This window comes from Oreochromis niloticus, linkage group LG6 (assembly GCF_001858045.2).
Source record: "Oreochromis niloticus isolate F11D_XX linkage group LG6, O_niloticus_UMD_NMBU, whole genome shotgun sequence".
Lineage (NCBI taxonomy): Eukaryota > Metazoa > Chordata > Actinopteri > Cichliformes > Cichlidae > Oreochromis > Oreochromis niloticus.
This window is the reverse complement of record NC_031971.2, coordinates 25,844,917-25,864,450: the sequence shown is the minus strand read 5'-3', so window position 1 is coordinate 25,864,450 and position 19,534 is coordinate 25,844,917. Positions and strand designations below refer to the sequence as shown.

The window sequence follows — 19,534 nt, the reverse complement described above, 5'->3', positions numbered from 1 at the left end:
TGGTGGGTCTCTTTTTGATGTCTGACACGTGTGGGTCATTTCATTTAAAGAAGTTATTCACACTTTCATACAATCTTTTTTTTTCTCATGTATACGTTTTTATTTTTTTATTGATCTTTAAAAGCTAGCGGTAATTTCACTATCCAAGTCAGTATTATCATTGTATCAGTATCATCATAATAGTAAATGAAGAGTTTCTTTTGTCACAGGATGTCGCACATTGTCACTCCACATCAAACAGGCAGGAAACCCTTGGTGTGTGACCTCTTTCTGTGTCTACAAAGAGTATGAGAAAAAAAGCCAGTTTACGCTGTCACTTCTGCAACGATGACACGGCTCTATTGGGCCATGTTATTGATCGGGTTTTGTTCCAGTTCAGGTATGTCCACTTCATTTTCTTAAAATATTTTATGATTTTAATACAGCTGAAATCTGCTTGCAACAATATTTACATGACCAACTTAGAAGGATAGCTTTAATGAGTGTTTTATGTCACGTTGATGTTTGCTGTGCGTCTCTAGTGCAGATGTTTCTGTCTTATCCTATATTTGTACATCATCTAATCAGACATTTTGTTTCTTCTGTAACAGAGAGCACTATAATTGTCAAAGAACCTGGTGAGATAATCACCTTGAAGTGTTCCTCAGAAGGATGCCCCCAAAACATTGATGGTTTTCTTGGGATGTATCTGTATCATAACTTTACTAAACAGAATGAGGTGTATTTTTATAGCAATTATATCAATAGCAAAGCTACAGTGCGAGCGCAATATGAAGGGAAGATTGAGACTGAAGGAAGTTTTATGAACCATAACATCACCATGACCAATCTGACTGTGGATGATTCTGGTGTCTACTCTTGTGTTTACAAAAAATTCAACCATAGAGTCGAGTGCAACGTCTACACCGTTTTCATACGAGGTGTGTGTGTTTTCTTCTTGTTAAAAATGCCACAATCTTGTCCAGTAACTCACAAAAGAGTCGGCCGAGTGCAGTGCAGTGCAGTGCATACCCTGTACCCATTTACATATTTAATAGATAACCCTTACCTTTTGACTTTTTGAGAAAATTCAAAAATATGTATGAAAAAGCAACAATTTAATTGATCTACTTAATTTTTTACCTATACAGTCATGATGTTACAGCTAAATGTGTTTTTTTTTTGTTTTTGGCAAGGGCTAGCACTCTATACAAACACTACTTATTAAAAAGCCTTGAAAAATCACTATATTAACACAACAGCAACTAGACTTAGCACTTTGACCTCTGTAAAATACAGTTTTTTGCTTTTAATATAGTTTTTCATATTGTTTCAATATTTCTAATATTTTTTTTAAATGAGCTGAAACATCATACGCGACGTGTTACGTAAGTACATTTACATCTCTGCTTGTCTATGTAATACGTTTAAGTTTGCTCTCTCCTTTAGGTTTAGGATTTGCTAATTTACTCTTAGTGAGTGGTCTGCAAGCTAAAGAAATTCCATGAATGTAATAATTATAGCAAATCTTTTGTGCAGCTGCAAGAAGACAACACATTTGTTTCCCTTTATTCTCACAGAGGTGGCACCATGTCCGGGACAAGATGACCTTCGCACCTTGGTGTTAGTTGTCATTACCTGCACGTTCCTTAGCGTGCTGTTAAACATAATCTTTATCCTACTGATAGTCCACAAGGTGAGTTGACTTGATTACATAGCTGTCCTATATCGTATTTAAAAAAACAAAAAAACATCCTCATATGGGGACAGACTGCATCAGAAAAGAGTTTAAGGTGCAAAAAAGTCACAAAAGTAATGTCCCCATAAGAGAACACAGAGTCTCAGGGAGTTAAAAATGTTTTTACAGTATGCAAGATAATCTATTCCAGTTCTGCAAGCTATGACACACTGCCTGTCTGTCTGTAGAGTTTCACAACACTTTGGTGTAACTGTTGTGACCATGATAGATGTTGTTGTGCTGAGAGACTGATAACATCTAAAACCACTGCTGTATTTATACTTCTTGTTCTGCTGCTTCTTGGAAGACTATAAACTATTCACATGTTAGCACAGGTTATATAACAGATGAATTATTAATAACATTATGACTCACTTTCCCCTTTGACATACATACTACCGACAGGTGAAACAAGGGAAGAGCTGCAGAAGATTATCCAGGAGTTCCCAGCAAGAACCAGATGATTATGTGTATGAAGTTATGACCAAGAACAACCTCTACTCTTTGTCAACTTCACCGCAGCAATCTCAAAGCCCTTATGAGTTTTCTTAGAAGTACAGTATCATTATTTAGCTTCCTGAATTTATCAATCATGCTCCATAATGTGTCATTAAAAATAAAAGTTTAAAAGTTATTAAACTCTCAGAAATGAATGAAAGCTATGCAGGAGGTACAGTGACTGTCCAACAGGAAGTATGCAAAATGATCACCAAAGCTATTTATTACTTTATCTATAGAATTAATATTACCGTGGAGCACAACATTTGCACAGTAAAGCTTACTGATTTGTTCATTTCCAACATGAATACAATTGGTGAGTGTTTCTGGCTTCTTTACTGCAATATAGGGCAACCATTTTTGAGGTTTGTGGGGGAGGGATGGACGGAGATGTGAGCAGAAACCAACTAAGAAGAGGGGCAGGAGCAGATCGGTAAATGGTTTACATGACAAACTGCAGATTTCGCACGATATATTATTACAGACAATTATTCTTTGCCATAATAAGGTGTATAAAACAAATAAATGTACAATGAAAAAACATGCTTTTTTCCAAGTAAATATATATTTCTAAAGGTGCTATTGATGTGAAAGTCTCACTAGATTTCAGTAACAACCCATCCAATCCACAAATGCAAAGAAATCAAACCACTGATGTTATGTGCAATAATGAGAAATCCATCCATTCGCGTCGCGGGGGGCGCAGGAGCCTATCCCAGCTGTCATAGGGCGATAATGAGAAATCACACAGGGAAAAAGTTTTGAAAATGCTTATTGAAATTTATTTAACATTTCATACAAAAACCTTGTTGGCTGTATGGAGAACCTAGTCACATGCATTGCTCAGGTTTGATTTTGGTTCATTTGTCCACACAAAAGTCTTAAAACCCTGAAGTTTTGTGGGCCCTTCTATAAACTCTGAGCTTTGGTTCTTTACATTTTCAGCTGGATTCAGGTCAGGTTCGGCTATTCTAGCAAACTTTTTCTTTTTCTGAACCCAACTGAGAGTTTCCTTGGCTGTGTGCTTCTCATCATTGTTTTGCTGAAACATCCACCCTCATTTCATCTTCGTCATCCTGGTAGATGGCAGCAGATTTTTATCAAGAATGTCTCGGTACATTTTTCCATTCATTCTTCCTTCAATTATATGAAGTGTGCCAGTGTCGTAAAGCTGGAAAACAGCCCCACACTGTGATAATCCCACCTCACTCTTGGTGTAGTATTTTTGGGGTGATATGCAGTGTCTATTGACCTACAAACATGGTGTGTATTATGGCATTCAAAGAGTTCAATTTTGGTCTGATCTGACTTTCAGCTTGTGTAAATGTTGTTCAGTTGTTGCTTCATGTATTCGTATTTATGTTTTTGTGTTACAAATGCTTATAAATTCTCCTATTTTCTCCCCCTTTCTTTTTAAAAAATTGTCATACTACAACTATAATGTCATAACTGAAATAACAGTAATAAAAATTCATAAATAAACAGATAAAAGAAACACATTAACAAGAGGAGCCTGTAGAAAACTTATAGAGCTACTCTTGGAAAAGCAAAATGTGATGGCACAACAGTGCATTTAGAACATAATTCTGATTGCAAAAGCTGCCAGACAAAACAAGCAAACAAACAACAAAAAACCAGATGATTCAGTGATGGAAATCATGGCTCAGGATGCTGTTTGAGGAAATGGCTGAGTGCCAGTCTTCACTGGATCGTTGCACTAGTGTTTCCCAGCTCTTCGACACTGTGAATGTTGTTCACTTGCCTGTGAAAGAGTTTCTTACCTGCTTTTCCAGTGCAGAGGTTTGCTTGAAACCTTGAAACCCATGGACACGCAATTGTGAGCAGCCTCTTGTCTTGAAGTGAGCATTTGGATTTGAAATTCTTTGGATTCTGTGGAGAGCCTAAAAGGAGACTGGGACTGTCACTGTTTTTCATTTGGATGTTATAGAAAATTCACTGTAAATGCATTGAACTCTGACCCGGAGTCCACATTTGAGTCCTGCATTTGAGTTCTGCCTGCTCCAAGAACCTTGGCAGAGATTCTGTGGTATAAACTTCACAACTTCATGTGTTTGTTAAAGCAACTGCACACATTCAGAGAGTACAGGCAGAGAATAATTTAAGCCCCAGTAACCTTTTTCTCTGAGGTCTGTGTGTGCGTAATAACATCAAGCAGCAGGGCATATGCAAACCACAGGTAGACGTGGGAGTGGTTTGCATATACCCTGCTGCTTGATGTTATTACGCACACACAGGCCTCAGAACTTTGTTTGTCTTGATGCCCTTTGCTGAAGCAGCATCTGATGTGTATAGATGTATCTTCTTACTTCTACTTTTATGTTGTCTGTCAAGGTTTTAAGGACAAATTAAATCCCTTGAACTTCTGGGATGGTGGCAAGTTGTTGTGTCTTTGTGTATGTGTGTGTAAGACTTTGTGTGTTGTTATTAAATGCTACTAATTAAGGTCACACACAACAGCGTTGTGTGTGACGTCTTCTTTTGCGCATGCGGGCCGCTTTGATCGTTCACACTAGAGCGCGTTTGCTGTCACATATTATTTGTAGTGTGAACAAGCAGACAAAAAAATCGGATTTGATCAAAAAATCGGAATTGAGCATTAAGACCTGCAGTGTGAACGTAGCCTAAAATGTCCCAAGAAAGGTTAATGTATTATGCTTTTATGAAATATATTAATTTCAATTACAAAACAATATATGGGACAGCTTTACTTAAAAAGAAAATATATGATTAGTAACTTATATGCATGTGGTGTACAAAATATTAGCTTGTGAACAAAATGTATTATTGTTTGTACATATATGTTTTTTCACTCTACTTTAATAAAAATGGATTAAAAACAAGAATAACCAGGACAGACAGGATTTGTTGTGTAAAAAATAAAATGCACTGTAATGTGAACAGCTATTGGTTCCATTTGTGACTGTATCCAGAAAAAAGCCCCTTAATATGAAACAGACCTTTACGGATCTGTTTCCCTTTCACACACTGACATGACTGAAGCTCCATCTACCACATGTAAACTCAGTTAACTCAGTATAGATGTTATTACCTCCTGATCTCTTCCCACAGATATATTTGCTTCCATTAGACCTTGTTTTCACCTCCTGATAGTTGCTGTCATGTCCAATTTTCTTGTGAATGGTCAAAAACAGTCAGTGTTTTTGCTCGTTTTCTTAATAAACAGACGTGAATCAAATGTCAACTTAAACTAAACTAGACTAAAACATGTAAACATTCTTTCTTCTGATAATCCTTAATACCTTACGACATCAGAAATTTGCATACGGACGCAAGATCTCTGTGAGTGCAATAAAAATGTCACAGCTGCTCAGATTTATAACCATGGAACAAACTGTCCCACAAAGTTGTGTATTTAAAGCCGTTTGTTGCACAACAGCTTTCATCAAGTTGAGATTTGAACAGCTGTCAGGACAAGTTTATTTTTTTCTGCTGAATTTCAAGTGAAGGTTTGTAATATCGTGCCATTATTATGGATGTTTCCTATATCAAACAGATGACCTGTAAGGTAACTTCAATAGGATAACATATAGATGTTCCGGGTGTTTCTCTCATCATAAATAAACCAAAAAAAGAGGTTTGCGAGCAAAAAAAAGAAAAAGAAAAAGAAAAAGAAAAAGAAAAAGAAAAAAGAAAAGAAAAGAAAGAAAGTTGGATTCCTGCTTATTATTCAATTATGGGAATATTATTTGTCTTCTTCTTGTTAAGTATATCCTTTATTCTTTGAGCTTGTTGTTCAGACTGCAGCTTGCATTTTGTTGCAAAAAGTAAATTCAGGATGAAGATCAAGGAACAAACATTTCAGGTACCTGCGCCTTTTCAGACTGGCCAACAAATATGGCTTAGATCCATTCATCATCATAGTAAACAATGAGAGCATTCAGTGGAGGGCAACTGTTCTTTCTGATGTCAGTTCCACCTTGGTCTGTTGTGACAGGCCACCTGAACAGGTGTGTCAACAAAGTACGGGACATCAATTAAGCTTTTCCTTAACTACATGAATCTTACTTTTCTGTGTGTGTAGGTCTATGGAATACATTTATTTATTTATTTTAATGTTTGACAAATTTGAGTTATTTTATTTTGAAGGTGTTATTCACATTTTTATTTTACCCACTTGTTCTTCATGCATTTTCATTGAGTCATATCAGTCTTCACGTGTTGTAATCTAAATCAGTAACTGACTGAATGTAATGGCTTTATCTGATAGGATGCACACATCATCAGTCTACATCAAACATACAGGAAACACTGCTTGCTCTCACTTCTGTGTGTGTATATACAGAGTGTGAGAAACTAATTTAACATCATATGCCGTCACTGCTGCAAAGATGATGCTGTGTTTGACCTTATTATTGATTTGTTAAGACCCGCATTCAGGTATGTCCATTTATTTTCCTTATATCTTCAAATATTTGAAGGTTTTGATTTTAACTCTGCTTGGAACAAGACTAGAGGATTTTCTTTTTAAATTTTGCCTTGTTACTATATTACTATATGTACCCTTGACAGATTCTAAAAAGAAATAAAGATATTTAGTCACTGCTAGTGCAAATAGCTCTGTTTTATGTCATATTTTACACCCTGTAATTTTGCCTCTTCTATAACAGAGGGCACTATTATCGTCAAAGAGCCTGTTGAGAGCATCACTTTGAAGTGTTCCTCAGAAGAATGGTGGATATACAGGGATGTATCTGTATCATAGGTTTACTGAACAGAATGAGGTGTATTTCTATACCAACCATGTTAACAGCAAAGTCACTGTGCAATCGAGATACAAAGACAGGATTAAGTCAAATGGAGCTCTCATGAACCACAGCATCACCATCAGCAGCTCGAACGAGTAGTTGAGAGATAAGTGTTATCTTTACAACAAACTGAGTTTTCACATTTAATTAAAGCAAGAAAATACAGAAAAATCTAAGAAAGAACAACAAAGTAACTCATCTCATGTTGACAGACGAAGCTACAGAAAAAGAGCTGTTGTCTGCAAACAGTTAAAGAAATGTCTCCCTTATGGCTGGAATGAGCTGGACATATAATATATTACTGCTAAATTAAGAGCTACTGCTGAATTAATGATCAGTAGGAAAAAGCTGAAAAGGTTAGTGGCTTGGCTACTAATGAAGTTCCCAAATATCTGTGTATTCCTGCATCATCACTGCCATACAACAGGAGATTTTCTAAAGCTGGTGAACCAGAGGAGGAGTGAACTGATGACGTGATCATCATTTGTAAAGCTGCAGCAAGAACTTTTTTCTTGTGTTTAGTCGAGTGTTTTAAATATTTTCTACATTCTCGAAATTTGAAATGAACCTGCACAGAGATTTTACTCTTTGTGTTCTGACATATTTATGTTAATTTTAGTCAGGAATGCATTGAAAGTGTTCTTGGTGAGTCAGTCTGCATATTTATTGATGCCTTTTTATAATTTTATTACCATCAGATTAATTCAGAGACGTTTGATGATGTATTAATTAGTTAGTTAGTATAAATGAGCAACAACACTAGTAAAATGAAATGAACACAGTCTTTTTAGAAATTAAATCCTGGTGACATGAGATTGAAACCGTACTTTGTGTCAGTGTTTCAGTTGCCTTGACTTGCCTCGGCCACCAGATGTCACTTTTTTGATAAGACTGAAGTCTATAAGTCTTGAATCTTTACTTTACTTTGGGTTTGTTTTCCAGACTCCAGCTTACATTCGAACATCATATTTTTCCGCACATATAACAAAACTGTAATATTGGATGGTAATAAGCAAGAAAAAAAATGTCACAATCCTGTGGCCTTTCTGCTTGGTAGACAAATTAATTGTCACAGTAAGAAATCTAAGCATTAAAGTGAAGACAGTTGATCTTATTGATATAAGTTTCACGTTCCTCTATTAGGATGTGCCACCTGAACAGGTAAACAAGTTATGTATATGTTTGTGGCATCTTCAGCTAACAATTCAAAGGTCATTTCATGATTTCAATCATGAAATGACTGACTGTAAAGATTTTATCTCACAGGATGCACACATCATCAGTCAAACCGTACAGGAAAAACTCCCTATTGTCTCTCTTGTCTTTGTTTATGTACTATACAGTGTGTGGCAAACAAAGTCAGTATATGCTGTCACTGCTGCAAAGATGATGCCACTGTGCTGGATCATATTATTGATTTGTTGTTATTCTCATTCAGGTAAGTCCATTTAGTTTTCTTTTCTTTTAAAATATTTAAAAGTTTCAAGTCTACTTGGAAGAAAACTAGGTGAAAGATTTTTTTTAAATAAACCTTTTTTTTTTTAACCTGTATGAGACACTGTGCTTTAAATGTTTGTATCATTAATCATTGATGTGTATCTCTAACCACTTAAATGGTGATGTCTTATGTTATATTTTACACCCTGTAATCAGACATTTTGACTCTTTTATAACAGAGAGCACTATAATCATCAGAGAGCCCGGTGAGAGCATCACTTTGAAGTGTTCATCAGAAGGATGCCCAAAAAATGATGTATATATAGCGATGTATCTGTATCATAACTTTCCTGAACGGAAAGAGGTTTATTTCTATAGTAACTATACCAACAGCAAACTCATGGAGCGACCACAATACAAAGGCAGGATCGAGTCAAACGGAGCTCCCATGAACCACGACTTCACCATCAGCAACTTGACCGTGGATGATTCTGGTGTCTACACTTGCGTTTACAAAGAATCAGCTGACAAAGGTGTCAATTGCAAAGTCTACACAGTTTTCGTAAGAGGTGAGTTTCTTTTTTTCCTCGTTAAAGATTCCTTGTCCCGCAGCTCACGAGCCTGCAAAATCAGCCTAGCACAGTGGGCTGCATGCATGCAGATTCAAGATCTGACCTGTACTTTTTGGCTTCCATCTGCTTCTATCTTTGATAAATATGTTATAAATTACAGAAATATATGAGAAAAGCAGCATCACTGAAACTTAATTACGTTTACCTATAGAGTAGTGACATTACATCTGAACATAATCATTCAGTCTCTCGAGGGATCTAAACTCAACTTCTTATAACCGTAACCCTAACCGTTAACACTATCCAAAATTATCTACATGGTATTTGGGAGAGACACCTAAACATTGCTGTGAAAAACAGCATATAGAAGGTATTGTATTAACAACAACTATTCCCCTAGTCTCTACATTTGAATGACTTTTGCTTTAATTAAAGTCTTTTGTATTGTTTTACTTCTTCCAGTTTGTAAAATGATTTCAAAAGGGAACCTCACGGGCGGCATAGTCCTTCAGTACATTTACAAATGCTTTTGTCTATATCAGACATACAAAAGTAATTTCTTGTTTCTAGGTGCATGAAGTAGCACACCTGCTGTAACTCTTGTTTTCTGTATTTCTCAAAGGATTTGCACCATGTCCCAGCAAAGAGCCCCAGATCACCACCACTGTGGAGGAGAGATTTCTAGTCATGCTGTTGATCATCTGTATCTGTGTGATCAGCACACTGTTAATCATTATCTTCATTCTGCTGATCATGCAGAAGGTGAGTTCAATTCTCTCTGCTTATGGCTAACTTATCTATGGTGGTTACCTTTGCTGTCTGCAGACATTGTGATATAACTGTTCTAAACTTTCTTGCACTGACATGCTGATTAGATCTAAACCACTAAATGATCTGTTTCCATTTTGAAGTGTTGCTATGGTGGGGCTGCTGCTTCTTGGAAACTAATCTTCTGTGCTCACACTTTCACTGTTGGCAATCATCCTCAAATGCTTTAGCCTTTTACACGGTCACTGTGGAAAACATCTTACTGTTACAATTTGGCAAAACTTTGGTTCTGTATATATGCAAAATCTTTACACTGTTGTTTTACTATTGGCAGGTGAAACAAAGGAGTAGCTGCAGGCGATTATCCAACAGTTCCCCGGAAGAATCAAATGATTGTGTGTATGAAGTTATGATGAAAAATAACTTCTACTCTGTGGCAGCATTGGAACAATGAACTCAAAGCCCCTGTGACTTTGCTTAGCAATACCATCCAACCTTTTTGGCTCCCTGAGGTTTTTTTTTCTCCTTATTCAAAATTCAAGCAAGCAATTCAATACATTAGTAAAAATGTCAAACATTAACAAGTTTAAGGGTATAGTCAGTAATTTATGAAGTTCTTAAATTGAAAAAAGTATACTGTACACGTAAATACAATGGTCTAGTGTGCCAAAATACATAGGACCGGATTTGAGGTTTGTGGAAGCTGTCACGTTCCCCGCCATATTTGAATATAGTGGCCGGGAAGGACATTCCAACTCATAGCGTTTTATGTGTTTAACTGGCCTCATACGTAGTACTTTAAAGATGGAGGCAAGGAGAAGTCATCGGCGTTAGTGTGCTATGATATTTAAATGTGTGCCTGCACCTTTAGGCTCAAGATATGAAGCATGAGAGGGTCCCCGTGATCCCGTACACGGGTAAAAGGTAAAGGAAAGAGACAATGCTCTGAGCATCTAAATAAAATGTCAGGACTGTAACATATGGAAATGTGCATAAACATGTATATTTACTGTCAATACTGTCACAATTACTTATTATGAGCAGATCTGACAGATCCCTCCTGTCTCCAGAGAGCTGACAAGAGCTAGCTAAGCAACAACGGCTGGTTAAAAGTTAACATTATGTTAGCTAATGCTACATTCCAGTGTCCTAAAAATCACTTTCCCTGATAAACAGTTTGATTACATTCTGAACTCAAATGAGAGTTTATTCAGAGTCAGAGTCCAGCAATGTTACATTCACTACAAAGAAAGTTTTATTGGCTAGCAGTAGCTAACAGGGGCTAATAGTAGTGCCTCAATCCTCAAGAACTCATGTTAATATTAAGCTTAATTTCAGTCAAAAGTGAGCTCCTCTGACTCATCAACCAGTGTCAGAGTCCTTTCACAAAGTTTTACAGCCTCTTCTAGAGTAAATACAGGGGGATGCTTCTCACTTTGCATTGACAGCTGAGGTAAACAGTGTCCTGACAGGCTGCCACAGACAGGGAAAAAAAGTAGTAGAAACACATAAGCTTTAGTCTTGGCTGACTACAATTTGTTTGTAGCAGCCACTGTAGCTAATATTATGCATTTGAATTGGGAAGGATAAGAAAACAAAATTCACTTGACTTATATCGGTAATCTCTGGACATGTAGTCGTGGAAAATGTCACACACTGTACCTTTCAGAACTACATCACTACTGTAACTGAAATGACATACCATACATAGATATTCCTGGAAATTACAGAATATCCTTGGAGAGGACTCATTAGGCATATGCAAAGTGTAAATTTTGTATCCTAAAGTGGTCTAATTACTTGTAATAGGAATGCATTGCCAGCTCTGCGAGCACAAATCACCTAAGAACGTAGGGATGAGAGGGTGCAAATGGATTGTTCATATGTCCACAGGCAGATCTCACGCTATATTATTAACGAGCTGACAGAATTCATATATACATTTTTATTTTTATTACATTTTTATAAACTTTTATTTAGGCATTTTGGGAAAAAAAAGATATTTAGTTAATAGAAAGGCAATAAAATGTTTTTATCATTTTGTGAAATTTTATTATTTTTTTATTTTCTAAGCAATAATCTGTATGAATAAATGTACTATAATAAAATGTATAAACATGCAAACTATGGAACAATCAAACTACTAAGGTCAGAATGTTCCCATCTTTAGTTTCTGTCATATCTCATACATGTTTGATATGTATCTGCTTATTTTAACAGTTTCTTTTTGTGAGCTCTAGTTGTTATCATTTGGTTATTTCAATTTTTCTTTTTTATTTGACTTTTTTTTTCTGTGAAGCTGTAAAAAGTATGGAAAAAAATAAAGTATTTTTGAGATCCCAACCAACTGACCTATTTGTCAAACTTTCCTTTTCACATGGTACTAAACTAAATTTCCAGTAAAAGACAGGAAGTTTATGCCAGACCACAGGTATTGCAAAAACACAGTCTCACTGAAACAAGAATAATAACTAGACTATGCAGTTCACTCTGCAATTGCAAGGGATTTTTTTTCTTCTTCTCTGGCAGTCGTCTGACCACCAAGCCACACAGGGGCATTTGAGTGAGTGGAGTGCCATTTAGCTACCCAGCTGACTCTCATTATTAATTAATCCATCTTTATTTGTCATTGTAGAAAGATGCCTACACATTTTGGCAGCTTTTCAAAAATACACACAAATAGTAATAATGAAAAGAACTATAAAAATTGCAATAAAAATACATACCAAAAAAAAAAAACCAGGATTATACCGTATTAAATCCCTGTGTTAATTGTTATGGCAGCAAGTAAAATGAAGACATGATGATTTTGGTATTTCCATCAGTGCAAATATTGCAATATTGTGCATTTGTGCCAACAGTTATTTGCATGTGTGTTTGTAACAGGATACCACACCACTGGGGAGGAAACTGCCCTTTAGTCTGTTTTTGGTTTGTTATCTCTTCCTTGATCAGAAAGGGTATAAACAGGTGGTGACCTGGTTGTGTTAAGTATCTGCTTCTAGCAGCTGCTTATTAGCTGCTATTATGGTCCACTTCAACCTCCTCTTGTAAAACAGTCTCTCTTGTGCTTCCCTTGCATGTGTGATATATTCAGTAACCATTTAAAATTCTTAGTATTGTGAACAACCAGATAATCTACACAATCTCTGCCTTTTCATTACTTATGTAAAGTGGGGATTTTGTGGTGTGTACAGATCTTCTCACGTCCACAATGATTTCCTTAGTGGCATTCAGCACCGGCCCCTCCTCATCAATGGTGATCATTTTAAAAGTAAACGATCTTTTGCTAACATCTTGGTGCCAAATACCACATCACACCTTCAGAGGTCTACTGGAGGACCAACACAACATTCGGTGGCCATCATTTTATGCCTGATTGGTGTATTAAGCAGCACAGGACAAAACCAAAGTAGAATTTCACTTAGTATCAACTCCTCTGTTGGCAGTATTGTGGCTGACTAAATCTTTCTGAAATTAACGAACACTGCTGGTGTCAAGAAATCTCACTTCGTTCAAATATTGTCGTCATTCTATGAACAGATTACAAACATTCAGGCTGATGAGGGATTTTTCTAGTGCAGCCCTCAGTCCTAGTGGCATTTGGTCATCAAAGCTTTGAGGACCCCTGGTATAAACTTTACAGTTTCATGCATCTATAATGACACTTGCACACCATTCACAGGCCCAAGACATTAACACCCTAAAGCTAATGGCTTATATACTATAAAAATCTAAATAAAACACACTAACATTTGAATCATTTGAGCCCCAGTGTACTAACCTTTTACTGTCAGGTCTGTGTGTGCCATAATAGTGCCATGATAGCATGTGCAAACCACAGGAAGGTAAGGGAGGGAGGTTTATCTTGTTCATCTTGTATGACCTATAATATTCTTATGTTTCCTATTGTTATGATGCTTGCTATTGGCCTACTTTGTGACAACTCCAGTACTTTGTGTTCTGATTTTTGCTACCAGGTGCCTTTCTAGTTTCGGATTGGTTTTGACTGTTTGACTTTCAGTCATGTCAGCGTGTTTTGTGAGTGTAACTCAACAACTTTACATGGAAAACTGATCAGTAATGTAGAAATTCTAATGGCAGAATCATAACTGTGACTAATAAACGTTTCGATGTATTTGAACGCATTGAATGAGAATTTTTTTGTCTCTAGCAGATTGAAAGCCAGTCAAACAACTGCTACCAAGACATTTACACAGAACTATATTTTCAACTATATTTGAACATGCCAACAAATATCAAAAGAAGAGCAAATTGTTAATACCAATAATAATAAAAATAATAATAATAATCACAGTCTTGATGCATGCTTAATCATCCAGGTAAGTAAATCCCCAAAAGTTGATTCTGTTCATCTGGATGTAGATGTGGATGTTTTCAGTGAGAGAAACAGTTCATCACTCATCCAAGTGACTTCTTCAGTCTCAGCTGACTGCAGGTTTCCTCAGTCTTATAAACAGTACATTTGCATAATGACTGAACCAGCCCACTGAAGGAACAATGGGCTGGGTGGTCAGTTCCTTCATCATAATTATGCAAATTCTCATTAACATTGATCAACAACCACTGATCAATGGCCATGAGTACCATTCACAGAGAGTTGGGGAATGGCTGCAATCACAGCATTGTAAGATGGCAAAAGATGTACCCTTAGGCCCCCTCCTCGATTCAGAGATGGTCTTTCCCTTTTCACGTACTGTAAATGGCCTCCTTGACTCCGGCTCAAACCAGCGTTCCTCCCTGTCCAGGATGTGTACATCCTCATCATTGAAAGAGTGTCCACTGGCCTGTAGGTGTAAATAGACTGCAGAGTCCTGGCCTGACGAGTTAGCTCTTCTGTGTTGTGCCATCTGCTTCGCCAGAGGTTGTTTGGTTTCCCCGATGTATAAATCCTGGCAATCCTCCTGGCATTTAACAGCGTACACTATGTTACTCTGTTTGTGTCGGGGGACCCGATCCTTGGGGTGGACCAATTTTTGGCACAGCGTGTTTTGGGGTTTAAAAGCCACAGAGACCCGGTGTTTAGAAAAAATGCGTCTCAACTGTTCCGATACTGCTGACATGTACGGGATCACTACAGGTTTTCGCCTAGGTGGCAGTTGTCCTTCTCTCTGGATCAGCTGGATCTTTAGGTGCCTTCCCAGCTTTGACAAAAGTCCAGCTGGGATAACCACATGTACTCAGGGCCTTCTTGGTGTGCTGTTCTTCTGCTTCCCTGGCCGGTGTGTCTGTGGGGATGGTGTTGGCTCTATGTTATAGCGTCCTGATGACACCCAGTTTGTGCTCCAGTGGATGACGGAGCAATGTTTTTTACATTGTTTTATCATTTAAGCATGCGTGTCCTACACTTCACTAACCATTCTCATGTTGTGTGTTTAGCATAACTCTGCATTTTGTACATTTTCCAGATCTATATTGACTTTCACAGTGTTTACATCTAAACTTGGTGTCATTTGGCTGTCCACTGTAATTCTTCATTCACTCTTGTTGAACTGTTCCCTAATGAGCCAACTCATTAGAGTGAAACAGACTAACTCGTCTACTCTAGTTGAGCACTGTACCTCCTGAGCTACAGCCATCCCAAATGCAGTCCTGTCTGATGGAATCCATCCTAATACGTGCCATCTATAGCGCCCCACACATAACATCACACCATCGAGCTTTACAAGCCAAAGGTAAAAATCACTCTTATTTCACAGGATCACACATACTATCACCCCACATTTACCCAGACAGGAAACTCTGCTCGTTGTCTTTCCTGTCTGCGTGTAAATATAGTGCTGGCAAACAAAGTCAGTATTTACGGCCATAATTGCAGCGACAGTGGCACTGTGTTGGGCCGTATTATTGATTTGTTGTTATTCTAATTCAGGTATGTCCATGTATTTTGCTTTTATCTTTGTTTTCTGATTCTTTTTAAGTTTCCTTGGAATAAAGATTCTTGTACTTTTTATTACTTACCTGCATAGAAACACTGTGATTCAAGTTACTGTCACATTAAGCTTTGATATGCATATCTAGAAATGATATCCAGAAAAGGTGACACACAGGTGACATACTGTAGTCCTCCAGTATATGTACATGTGAATCCACAGTATATCACACATACGGAGAGAATATCAGCCTTCTTTTTATTTTTCCTGATGTTTCCTTCATGTTTATGAAGAATTCTGTACCATATTTCCAAGTTATTGCTACAAAAAAAATCTGTTAATGACACGCCACAAATGCTATTGTTAAATGTTGTTCCTTGGATTATGGTAAGTTTACATGAAGACAGCACATTTAGTGGAACCAATGTTTTTCTGTTTTCACAAAGTACTGGTATGACGTCCCAGTCAAGAGCCCCAGACCACTGTGGAGAAGAATAGTGTTAAACATCAGTACCTGTTTCCTCAGCATGTTATTGATCGTTATCTTCATCCTGCTAATCATACAGACGGTGAGTTCAATTATTTCTCAAAATAAAACCTATCTCTGCAAGCTGTGATATGCATCAGCAGTTTCACCACACATCACCACATATCTCCTTGTTACATAAATCAAGATTAATGATAATAAAACACTCTTTCTCTTCTTTAACATTGAACTTTATTTAGTATGTGTATGTACAGTTATCTTCAAATCTTGTAGCTTTTTATCAAGTCACTGTGAAAAGCATCTTTTATTATTAATATTTTGGAAAAATACAGAGTTTTGTAACTTTATAGGATGCACTTTAAAATTTGAACAAAGTCAGGCCCTATACATATAGACCAGCAAGAGTTAAATGTTTTTTCTCTGTTTTTTCTCTGTTAATAATGTCCATATGTATATAGTGTTGCAGAACTGATCCACTCTGATCTCACACACTATATAAATACTGAGCTGATAGAATTCATAGTGTTTTCAACTTTTTAACAACAAGCAACAATAATGGATAACTAAGACATAAGATAGGGCAAGTGCATTTCTGTGTATCTGTTATTTACTGGGAAATGGGCACAAGTACATTTTTTTTTATTTTCAAAGTTTGAAAAAGATATATACATATTCATATAGAGTTATTTTGATATTTGGAAAAAAATTAAGAAAATGCAAGCACAATGAACGCATAAGAATAAGTGATCAAGCTGTTTTATTAGAAATGCAATGAAAAACTTTTTTTTATCATGTTTGTCATTGTTGTTTTAATAATGTGTGATCTATGTAATAAATATTGAATTCAGTCGAACGAGATGTTTAATGTGTGATTCTGTCTTTTGTGTGTGTGTACACACACAAACACTGGCTATATAAACAAACAAAAGACAGGGAACTTACACAATAAAAAGTTTAAAAAGTAAAAATGATGCATTTATTTTGAAAATATACCACGAAGTTAAATCCTATTGTTGCTTTAATATTTATAATATTAAAATGTTTATTGGGCATCATTGACATTTTCTAAAATTTAATTTAATCATAAAATCTTTGCTAAATTAATAACTTAATTAATAACTGCACATAATACTATGCATATCACACAGTAAAGTGGTGCACAGTCACTCACCTGCATCTATAACAAAGTGGGATATTTAACTCTTGCGGAGAAACAGTGCAAGTTCTGTCTGAAAAGATCATCATAATTAGCAAGCAACACTTCAGAGACTCTTTACTGGTAAGGAAACGAAAATCAAACCAAAGCAGAACATTATCCACAACAGGTAACATTAAACCAAGAATAGTCATATTCTTAACTTCTATATCTGTTACTGTTTAGTAACACACTTTTTGTCCAGAGCTTCACAGAAGCGTTGCCTGTACACAAATCCTCACGTAATGCTTTGTGGGTAATCCTTCTGATTATTGCCCACAATCCTTATCCATCCCTCAATTTCACGCAAGGTGGTGCCATTGTCCCATTTAGCAGTTTTTAACTTCCACCTTTTTAACTAGGTTACACAAGCTTTCTTTACTTTCTTTAGAAAGTGTTGCAGAAAAGTTACTCTGGCTTCTTGAATGACATTCAGAGCTTTTTGTTCCCTTCTTGCTAAGATGCTTCAAGAATGTTTAGGTCCAGGCTTTGGGGAGGTTAATCCATGATTGATAGTGTTCACTGATAATGACAGTGTGCGTTTGTCGAGCCACACAAGCTTTTACTGCTTTGACAGTGTGTTTGGGATCTTTGTCAAGCTGAAAAATGAAGGTGATGTAACTCAGATGGTATTACATGGATAAAATTTGATACTACCTTCATAATTCAATCAGCAGCCAAAAAACCCCCAAACCATGACACAGTCACCACAGTGTTACGCAAATCACTGATCTCCTGCATACATATTAATGATGATTTTAATTTTTTTTCCTATTCCTAATTCCAAGAACTAGGAATCTCGTCTTGCTCACAAGTTGCCAACAGAAAGCACCATTCTCTGAACAGATAACAAAAGTAACAAAAGTGTAATTTTTCTAGTGCAGCCCTCAGTCTTATAATGCCCTTCGGTCATCAAAGCTGTGAGAACCCCTGGAACTTTAAAACTTCATGTCTTTAAAGGCAGTTGCACTCCTTCTGCATCTTCTAAGCATTCACACGCTGCTGCTGCTGACTCATATAAAAATGTAACCACATGTTTGAGTCATTTAAGCCCTGACATACATACTTTTAACTGTCAGATCTGTTTGTACCACGATCGTGTAATCGTAGCATGCAGCAGCAGGGGATGTGCAAAGCACAAGCAGAAAACCCTTTTGTTTATCTTATTCATATTTAGTACCTATAATGTTCTAATATTTCGTATTGAAGTGCTACTTCCTATTCTTATGATATACAGTGTGTAAAATTGATTAGGAATGTAGAAAATTCTAATAGAAGTATAACTCTGACTAACAAAGGCCTCAATCAACTTGAACTTACTACATTTTGATTTTCTTTTTTTCTTTTTGGTCTCCAGCACAGGAAAAGCCAGTGAAGCAGCTACTGCCAGTGTCACTTTTTAACCACGAGAGAGCAGCATTCTGCAATGCACTTCATGCTTCAGTCTTCAATTTATATATTGAATCAGAATCAGAATATTTGATTGTCATTATGCCTGAAGCACAATGAAGTTATATGCTGTCCCTTTCAGTGCAAAGAAACTGCAACTGTTCAACCACACCCAAAGGAACTTTGCGTCGCTGTTCCTGTTTCAACATCACACATGTACAAATATGTACAAAGCAAGGTCCATAAAGACATGAATGAGCGAGTTTGGTGTGGAAGAAGTTAACTGGCCTTCACGGAGATCTGACCTCAACCAGACAGAACACGTTCAGGATGATTTATAGCTGAGACTGCAAGCCAGGCTTTCTGTTCCAACATTGGTGTCTGAACTCACAAATGAGCTTCTGAAAGAAGGGTCAAAAGTTCACATAAACATATTTGTAATTCTTGTGGATTCCCTTCCCAGAAGAGTTGAAGCTTTTATAGCCGTAAAGCGAGGGCTGATATCATATCAGACCCGACTGATTAAAATGGGATGTCACACTGAGTCTGTATCAGTTCAAACTGGCTAGGCAGTTGATGTGATGTCAGGTGGCAACACAGCAATTCCTGATTCCTTCCTTTTTTGTTCACAACTAAAAATAGCTGTTCTCTTCTTGACTGTGTTAGGGTTGAAAAAAATATTCAATCGTTTATAAAAATAAATTAAATAAAGCTGTTTTATTACTTTAATATAAACACAATTCAAATGGGCTCATAAACGAGTAGGCACTACAGATTATTAGGGTCAAAA

The 19,534-nt window shown here is 36.7% G+C and overlaps 2 protein-coding genes across 2 annotated transcripts; both read left to right on the top strand.

Annotated features, from left to right (window-relative positions):
- Positions 1-216: 216 nt before the first annotated feature.
- On the top strand, positions 217-4,339 carry LOC109202424 (uncharacterized). The gene is made up of 4 exons (XM_019359808.2): positions 217-379; positions 591-920; positions 1,560-1,675; positions 2,123-4,339. The coding sequence occupies exons 1-4, from the start codon at positions 328-330 to the stop codon at positions 2,267-2,269; spliced, it is 645 nt and encodes a 214-aa protein (XP_019215353.1). The 5' UTR covers positions 217-327; the 3' UTR covers positions 2,270-4,339.
- A 2,241-nt stretch (positions 4,340-6,580) lies between these two features.
- LOC106098449 (uncharacterized) lies at positions 6,581-12,114 on the top strand. The gene is made up of 5 exons (XM_013272997.3): positions 6,581-6,634; positions 8,346-8,440; positions 8,679-9,008; positions 9,634-9,773; positions 10,114-12,114. The coding sequence occupies exons 2-5, from the start codon at positions 8,389-8,391 to the stop codon at positions 10,231-10,233; spliced, it is 642 nt and encodes a 213-aa protein (XP_013128451.1). The 5' UTR covers positions 6,581-6,634; positions 8,346-8,388; the 3' UTR covers positions 10,234-12,114.
- The last annotated feature ends 7,420 nt before the right edge of the window (positions 12,115-19,534 follow it).

What these genes read in the sequence shown, in the direction of transcription:
- LOC109202424 (XM_019359808.2), top strand. Translation starts at nt 328, where the DNA reads ATGACACGGCTCTATTGGGCCATGTTATTGATCGGGTTTTGTTCCAGT. An exon ending in CGGGTTTTGTTCCAGTTCAG is followed by an intron (nt 380 to 590) that starts GTATGTCCACTT and finishes CTTCTGTAACAG; the next exon opens with AGAGCACTATAATTGTCAAA. An exon ending in CTACACCGTTTTCATACGAG is followed by an intron (nt 921 to 1,559) that starts GTGTGTGTGTTT and finishes TTATTCTCACAG; the next exon opens with AGGTGGCACCATGTCCGGGA.
- LOC106098449 (XM_013272997.3), top strand. Translation starts at nt 8,389, where the DNA reads ATGATGCCACTGTGCTGGATCATATTATTGATTTGTTGTTATTCTCAT. An exon ending in TTGTTGTTATTCTCATTCAG is followed by an intron (nt 8,441 to 8,678) that starts GTAAGTCCATTT and finishes CTTTTATAACAG; the next exon opens with AGAGCACTATAATCATCAGA. An exon ending in CTACACAGTTTTCGTAAGAG is followed by an intron (nt 9,009 to 9,633) that starts GTGAGTTTCTTT and finishes TATTTCTCAAAG; the next exon opens with GATTTGCACCATGTCCCAGC.